Source organism: Sorghum bicolor, chromosome 8, assembly GCF_000003195.3.
Source record: "Sorghum bicolor cultivar BTx623 chromosome 8, Sorghum_bicolor_NCBIv3, whole genome shotgun sequence".
Classification (NCBI taxonomy): Eukaryota; Viridiplantae; Streptophyta; class Magnoliopsida; order Poales; family Poaceae; genus Sorghum; species Sorghum bicolor.
In genome coordinates this window covers 56,420,350-56,429,125 of record NC_012877.2, presented here as the reverse complement: position 1 = coordinate 56,429,125, position 8,776 = coordinate 56,420,350, and the positions used below count along the sequence as shown (strand labels likewise).

The following is an 8,776-nucleotide window of genomic DNA, read 5'->3' as shown; positions in this document are numbered from 1 at the left end:
AGGCCTGAATAGTTCCTAAAAAAATTTACAAAATTTTTCATATTCTTCATCACATCAAATCTTTAAACGCATGCATAAAGTATTAAATATAAACGAAAATAAAAACTAATTACACAGTTTGGTCGGAATTGACGAGACAAATATTTAAAGTCTAGTTAGTACATAATTAGATAATATTTATTAAATTAAATGAAAATGGTACTATTTTTATTTTGCAAAAATTTTTGGAACTAAATAAGGCCAGGCTTATCACGAATTCACGATCCGACGGATCGTAGTCCTTTCCAACTGCGCGCGCAAGCTGAAAATGACTACTCGCCGCACTTTTTCTGGCCACCTTGCCTATAAAATTCGAAGCCAGGGTTGCAGTCCTATCTCCACCGAAACCATCCGATTCCTCTCCAAAGCCAAGAAACCGACGAGACCATCATGGCTGCTGGCAGCACGGCCAAGACCCTGCTCCTCGGCTTCCTCCTTGCTCTCACGGCGACCTCGACGCCGGCGGCGGCCACCACGCTGACGCTCCACAACCTGTGCCCGTACCCCGTGTGGCCGCTGGTGACCCCGAACACGGGGTTCCCGGCCATCTCCGAGAACACGGGCCGCCTCGACGGCGGCGGGCGCGGGCTCGTCTCCTTCCGCTTCCCGGACAGCTTCTGGGCGGGCCGCGTGGTGGCGCGCACGGGCTGCAGCAGCAGATCCGGTTCGCCGCCGTCCTCGTCCTCGTCCGGCTGCGAGACGGGGAGCACGCCGCCGGCGACGGTGGTGCAGCTGGTGGTGCACGCGGAAGGGCAGGACCTGGCGGCGTACAGCGTGAGCCTGGTGGACGGGTTCAACGTGCCCGCCGTGGTGAGCCCGCAGGCAGTGGGCGGCGGGCAGTGCCCGGCCCTGGGGTGCGCGGCGGACCTCAACGGCGGGTGCCCGCGCTCGCAGCGCGTGGTCGGGGCAGGCGGCGGCGTGGTGGCGTGCAAGGGCCCCGCGGCGTACTTCAAGGAGCGGTGCCCGCTGACGCGCACCACGGCCACCGACGTCGAGCCCGTGCCGCAGCGGTGCTTCGCGCCCGGCGAGCTCAAGGTCGTCTTCTGCCAGTCCGCCATGGTGAACAACAACGACGCCGCCGGCGAGCCCGGGCGCATCCGCACCGTCGTCGTCGCGGACAACTAGAGCTAGTAGCTATATGTGCTATAGCCGCCGGCCGGTGGTCGGTCACTGATCAGTTGAAGGGAGGAGATGCATGCCGGCCCTCTGGCCATCTGATTAGTGTATAATAAAGGTAGTTAACTAGGTAATTAAGCGCGTGTGTCACTAGTAAGACTGTGTATGTGTATGTGTATGTGTGTGTTACTACTTACTAGTATAAGTTGGCATTGGCTTCGTTGCCAAGTGTCCGGCCGGCAGGTATGTTTTCGGGTGGCCACACGTGTTCATGTCTCTTGTCATATGTTATGTGCATTGTTGAGTTTAAAATTATTGTTTGTTGATTTAATTATGGTAAGAGAAAACGCTACCGAATGGTCGGTAAATTCAGCGGAGCTTACGGGAACGAAAAATTAATGTTGCCTGTGTCAAGTAGTGATAAACCACAGTAAGAGCAGCTTCAGCCCAAGTCTCTAAATTAAACCTTTAAACTTTTATTTACAGGTTATGATAAAAAAAAATAGAAGCTCAAATTAAGACCCAACTCCAATAAAAAAAACAGACCAAGTTCTTATCTTACATGGACCCATCTGTCATTGACAAATCCTACATTAACTCTATCATTTGTAATTCTTGTCTTAATTTATGGATGGGGAGAGCAAAGTTGGTGGGACCCACTGGACAGGGGTTCTGGATTTGAGGGGCTGAAATTATAATTTGGGAGGACATGAAAAATAGAAACCAAGTAGAAGGTGGGTTGGAGTTAATTTTTTTTAAATCAAGTCTCTAGATTTAGAATATGGACTTGGAGTTGCTCTGACCACTTTGAGATCGCGAGAAGTCTGGAGGCACCTCCATCCGATGTCGGCGACGAGCGCGTGAAGTGAGGCAATGGATCTAGCGGCTCTAGCTTTGAAGGATGCTGTGGTGGCTGTGGTTTCTGCAATAAGGCGGCAAGCGGACCGAGCTCCTTCTTACTTCGGCGATGGTCGACGGGAAGCTTCGGTCCGAGAACAGAGGGGCTCGGGGCGTGTCCCCGGCCGAGGTTCCTCCAGTGGTGACTCCATTTCTTGCGGCTCACATCGAAGCCTTTGTGTGAAAGGGGTTCCTCTGTTCCGGATCTAGATCTGCCTCTGCTTCGATGACGGCAACCCGTGGTGCGACGGCGGCGGGCAGAGTCGGGGTGTTGGTGAGTCTTTGAGAAGCACAGGTCCCAGAGTCTTTTTTTAAGGCCTTGTTTTTGTTAGAGGCCTTTGTGCAAGATGGATGGGACAGCTATCCACGTATCCTTGTACGCATCCTATATTTCATGTCTGTGTACGTTCTCTTTATCTAGAAATACAGATATGTTTTATAAAAAAAACTTTGTCGCATACACTATGCTTTCATCGGTAAAGTAAAATTTACTTTTAAGGCACATGTCCTCACAATATAGACCACAAAATTTGCTCTGAGATTCATGCCTAGCAGGAGAAAGATAATTTTTTTATTATATCTCTCCTGCACGCATGAGTCTTAAAATAAATCTTGTGATCCATATTGCGAGGTCATGTACCCTTAGGGCAAAGAAACTGGGTTCCCCATCCTATCACACTTCGACAATCTATTTCAGCAGCATTCGTAGCAATGCCACACTAAACTACGTACTACTACCTCTGAGATTTTGTCTAGTTCTTAAAAGTTTTTGAATTTGGCTACCATAGTATTTATTTTCATTTTATTTAGTAATTAGTGTCTAATCATAGACTAATTAGATTTTAAAAAATCACATCGTAATTTACAGGTGTGCAATTAAGTTTTATTTTTGTCTATGTCTAAATGCTTTATGTATGTGTCTAAAGATTTAATATGATGGATAAAAAGTTTTTAGGTGAGGAGTTAAACAAGGCTTGAAACTCGCTAAACTTTATAATCAAAAGGTTAACACAAATTCTAAAAACTCAAAATCAATGGGCCGGGCGGCAAGGTTTCCTGGTGTGCTGAATGTGCGGCGTGCTGTCTGATGTGTATCGTCATTCTTGCAGCTGTGAAGATTCCAAATCCAAAAGAAAAGCAGGCAGTACACGCAGAAAATGAGTGCCCTGCGGGCGCACATAGTACACGCGTGCCTGCACCGCCATTTTTAACTGGCTCTAGTGGCAGCGGCACGTACGACGTGTCGGAGCGGAGGGGAGGATAAGGACGCGGACACATGTGTCACAAGCGGGCGGACGGATATGCCAAATGCCACGGAATCCACCTTTATTGTGTGAGCAAATGCTACTGGCTGCATAGATCCTTGTAGCTACTCCTAAGGTCCCCTTTGAACACATGATCGGAAAAAACATAAGAATTGGAATTCTACAGGAATTGAGTTGGCATGTTTATCCAATCCTACACATGAAACAAGGCTTTGTTTAGATGTGAAAAGTTTTTAGATTTTGCTACTGTAGCATTTCCGTTTGTTTGTGACAAATATTGTCCAATCATAAACTAACTAGGGTTAAAAGATTCGTCTCGAAATTTACAGGCAAACTATGTAATTAGTTTTTTTTATCTATATTTAGTGCTTCATGCATGTGCCGCAAGATTCGATGTGACAAAGAATCTTGAAAACTTTTTAGATTTTGGTGGAAACTAAACAATGCCCAAGATGAGATGACCTTTGGTACCACCCTAGGATAAAAAAGAGGATCGATGCTCTCCATTTGAATTTGAGAAACTGGCTAGCATAAAGGCCACCTTCCTGGCAAACACACAAGTGAGGAGCCAATGACATGCACCAGAGGAGGTAGCTTTCCCGCCAGGAATATTTCCATGATATCAAACCTCTTGCTTACTTTTCTGTGAAATCAAGCCAAACGAATAAATCCTATATGGAATGTTTCCTATGCTTTCCTCTGAACCAAAGGGGGTGTGTAAAGAAAATTTCCTTATGAATTTGAATCCTCTAAAAATCCTTTGTCAATCCTCCATTCCAAAGAGGCCTAAGTCTTAACACACTCATTCAGTAATTAGCTCTTTATTATTAATATATGATTCGCTTGTCTTTATCACAAAGTTTCTTAGTTCTTATGCTAAGATGCCTTACAGTTCACTTTTCTTCTCTCCTCTGCTTCATCATACAACTTATTTACGGCCTTTTATTCGTAAATAATGACCTACCTACCCAAAGTAAGTTTGTTGTGATCCACGGGGCCTATTAGTAGGATCGCTTGTCTAAAAAGTTATGACTGAAAGTATTATTTGCTGATTTATTGTGAGAGAAAAAACACTATTGAATGGCTTGCAGGTTCGTTAGATAAGCTCAAGCAATGAGTTTCTCTTTTATTAAAGTGAAAACATGATGAAATTAGGCCATGTTTAGTTTCCATCCAAAGAACTTTTCATTTCGTCTCATCAAATATTTGGACATATGCATGAAACATTAAATATATATATATATAAATAATTAATTATACAGTTTGTATGAAAACTGTGAGATGAACCTTTCAAGCCTAATTAGTCTATGATTAGCCATAATTACTGCAATAACACATGTGCTAATGATGAATTAATTAGGCTTAGTAAATTCGTCTTACCGTTTTAGGCAAGTTATGTAATTAGTTTTTTTAATTAGTATCAGAACACCTCTTTTGATATCCCATAAAAAATCAATGTGACATCAAAAAATTTTACCCACAAACTAAACAAGACCTTATTACCTTGGTCCAAAAAATATGATTCTAAAGGGAACTACACAAAAATATTATTTATAATATAATTCTGCAGGCTGGTGTTGTAGGTGGGTCTCCATGGCCCATGGGTTTATTATGACAGTAGGGTGGCCTTCCCGGCCTTGGTGTACGCATAGGCCGAGGTCCTTAACGGCTTATCGTTGTATCAAAAAACCCAAAGCAAATATCAGGCATGTTTGGACTCAGGCCCTGTTTAGTTTTCAATTTTTTTAAAAAAATTCACCGAATCTCTAGACATATTTATAGAACATTAAATATAAATAAAAGTAACTAAATTACATAATTTACCTATAATTTGTGAGATAAAATCTTTTAAGCTTAATTAATTTATGATTTGATAATAATTATCAAATACAAACGAAAGCACTACAATAACTAAAATCAATTTTTTTCACCAACTAAACAAGGCCTCAGATCTCATGGTTCCAGTGCCTATTACTTTTGGCACTGAACTCTGTAACCTTACGCGTTACTCACAGCCTCGTGCTATTAATCAATAAATATATGTTGGTTGTCAAAAAGAAAAAAAAGACTCAGATCAACGACCAAACGATATGAATTTTTTTCAGCTTATTATTCTACTATTCTCATTTGTATTAAAAAATAATAAATCAGACTAGTTTATTTTTATCGTACTTTTATTGTATTTGTACAGTTGCTTCCTAGATAACCTATACTAATAGATCATCGTCTCTGATTCTTTTTTTTAAAAAAAAAAATCTCTGAGCTCAATTCTTATATTAGAAAAAGTTGACTCAATCAGTAACTTTGCCCCTTTCATCTCCCTTGTGGGCTTGTCGAACGTTCCGAGGAAAAACAAGAAGGCGCGCCATGATGGCCGATGCTGACCATGGCGATTGGCCACGGCAATACCAGTGTCCGACCGTGACGAGGAGGGGCCTCGCAGATGAAGAGGTCTAGTGGCTGCCAGACCCTTGCTATACTGATGAATCTACTTGTGCTTTCAGCGTTATATTATGCTAGGTGCAAATCATTTTTGAAAAAAGTATTATTATTGATTGACTAATTTTAGTTGATAAGTTTAAACAAACATATCTAATTATCTTGTTCGCTTGAACCGGTCAAGGATGAGCTGTAGGTTGGGATCAATAGCGTTCATCTTGTGTTGGAATGGAGTGTTGAGGAAGAAATTGTGAATGGGTCTTGTTTAGTTCACCCTAAAAACTAAAAAATTTTCAATATTCTTCGTCACATCAAATCTTGTGGCACATGCATGAAGCATTAAATATAGATGAAAATAAAAACTAATTACACAGTTTGCCTGTAAATCACGAGACGAATCTTTTGACTCTAGTTAGTCTATAATTGGACGATATTTGCCACAAACAAACGAAAATGTTATAGTAGCGAAATTCAAAAAGTTTTCGCATCTAAACAAGGCCTTGGTATATTCCGGGTCTAGGTCCGGATAATTTTAGGTTCGAGAATATTCAGGCCTTGTTTAGGCCATGTTTAGTTTCCGAAGGGAAAAATTTCGCGACATTGTAGTACTTTCGTTTGTTTATGGTAATTATTGTCCAACCATGGACTAACTAGGCTCAAAAGATTCGTCTCGTAAGTTCTGACCAAACTGTGCAATTGGTTTTTATTTTCGTCTATATTTAATAATTCATGTATGAGTCTAAAGATTTGTTGTGACGAACAATCTTGAAAAATTTTGTGTTTTGGAGTGGAAGTAAACAAGGCCTTAGTTGACCCTAAAATCCAAAAAATTTTCAAGATTTCCCGTCACATCGAATCTTGCGGCACATGCATAAAGCATTAAATATAGACGGAAACAAAAACTAATTGCACAGTTTACATATAAATTGCGAGATAAATCTTTTGAGCCTAGTTAGTCTATAGTCAGATAATATTTGCCAAATAAAAACATAATGCTACAGTACCCCAACCCAAAATTGTTTGAGAAACAAGACCAGTTTTGTGTCCACCCATAGCCAAGATGGCCCTTTTCGGAGTTCTGGTAGCTGTAGCGGCAAACGGAAATATGCGGATCCATTATGGCCTTGTTTACATGTAAAAAGTTTTTGGATTTTGACACTGTAGCATTTTCGTTTTTATTTGACAAACATTGTCTAATTATAGTGTAACTAGACTCAAAAGATTCGTCTCGTGATTTACAGGTAACTGTGCAATTAGTTATTATTTTTGTCTATATTTAATACTTCATGCATGTGCCGCAAAATTCGATGTGACGGGGAATTTTGTAAAGTTTTGGATTTTTGGTTAAATCTAAACAGGGCCTATTACTGTTTATGCTTGTCTGACATTTCGGTATGAAGACCAAACCTTAGGGCTTGTTTGTTCGCGAAGATTTTTAGTTTTAGCTCCTATAGTAGTTTTGTTTGTATTTGATAAATATTGTTTAATTATAGAAAAGATCTATATCAGATAAATTGTGTAATTAGTTTTTATTTTCGTCTATATTTAATATTTTATGTCTAGGTCTAAAGATTGGATGTAACAAGGAAATAAATTTTGAAAATTTTTGGGTTTTGGAGAGCACTAAAAAGGCCAAGGGCCTTGTTTAGTTCACCCCGAAAACCAAAAAGTTTTTAAGATTCTCCGTCACATTGAATTTTTCGACACATCATGAAGTGTTAAATATAGACGAAAATAAAACTAATTGCACAGTTTACCCGTAAATCACGAGACGAATGTTTTGATCCTAGTTAGTCCATAATTTGACAATATTTGTCACAAACAAACGAAAGCGCTACGGTAGAAATTCAAAATCTTTTCCGCAGCTCTGGGCTTTGATGATGGGCCGTGGATATAGCTCAGGCCTAGGCCTATAACCCATAAGGGCAAAGATGGACTTGTCTCGTGTGGGGTCCTCTTTGAGACAAATAAATCAGACACAGGCACAGAGCCGTCCATGTGCCCTGCCGCTCTCTTCCTTTCCATGGGACTCCATGGCGGCTTCATATATACTCTGCCTGTGTTTGAAACTTTTGACACAGACCGAAATAGTGTATATATAACTCCTGAAAACGCAGACATGCATGCATGTAAAGACGCATCGTTTGAGATAAAACAAAGCTACTCATTTATTGAACTCGGTGACAGTGAACCCGAACAAAGAGACACGCACATCTTGAACCTCTGTCTAGTGCCTCCAAACACATGAGATCCTAGACGAGCACGACGACGACACACCTGACACTAACGCCGTGCAGTGGCTCACATCGATCTGAGCAACAACAATCTGCACGCATACGACGACGACGACATCACCAGTCGCAGCTAGCATGCATAACAATGGAGGATAGATAGATCACACGTGCGGGTTGCAGTAGATGATCTTCATCTCCTGCACGTTCCGGCAGTCACCGCTGGGCACCTGGTGCACGGAGCACCTCCCCTGGACGGCGCACCCGACGGCGGGGCATCTCCCCTGGAGCGGCGACCCGTGCGGCGTGACGGAGACCGGGACGCGCTGCCCGGGCTGCGCGTTCGGGGCCAGGTAGAAGGACCCGCCGTCGACGCCGACGTGGAACTCCACCACGGCGGCGTCGGCGCCCGCCCGGAGCCGCCCCGTCCACCAGCACACCGGGAACTCGGCGTGGCTGTGCGGGTGCAGCGTGTAGGCGCCGGCGAACAGCGCCGGGCTGTTCGCCAGCGGCTCCAGCGTCAGCGTCACGTCGTGGCTGCACAGGTTCTGCACCGTCACCTTCTTGTTCTTGGCGCAGTTGGCGTGCGTCAGGTCCGCGAGCACCGGTGTCGACGAGGCGGCGAGCATGGCGGCCACCGCCACCGCCAGGAGGAGCACGGCCGCCGCCGACGAGGAGGAGGAGGACGGCGCCATTGTCGCTCTAGTGTTCTTGGACCTTCTAGTAAGCGAGAGAGTAGCTAGGTGAGTGTTCCTGCTTGCTTTGGTTGGGTTCAGCTGGTGAGGGTGT

General features: G+C 43.3%; 2 protein-coding genes across 2 annotated transcripts; one reads left to right on the top strand and one right to left on the bottom strand.

The window, feature by feature from the left end:
- Window positions 358-1,486, top strand: LOC8068098 (osmotin-like protein). Its single transcript, XM_002443345.2, has one exon. The coding sequence runs from the start codon at window positions 430-432 to the stop codon at window positions 1,162-1,164; it is 735 nt and encodes a 244-aa protein (XP_002443390.1). The 5' UTR covers window positions 358-429; the 3' UTR covers window positions 1,165-1,486.
- LOC8069521 lies at window positions 7,900-8,776 on the bottom strand. The gene has a single exon (XM_002442305.2). The coding sequence runs from the start codon at window positions 8,680-8,682 to the stop codon at window positions 8,152-8,154; it is 531 nt and encodes a 176-aa protein (XP_002442350.1). The 5' UTR covers window positions 8,683-8,776; the 3' UTR covers window positions 7,900-8,151.

Coding starts and splice junctions, on each gene's coding strand:
- LOC8068098 (XM_002443345.2), top strand. CDS start 430: ATGGCTGCTGGCAGCACGGCCAAGACCCTGCTCCTCGGCTTCCTCCTT.
- LOC8069521 (XM_002442305.2), bottom strand. CDS start 8,682: ATGGCGCCGTCCTCCTCCTCCTCGTCGGCGGCGGCCGTGCTCCTCCTG.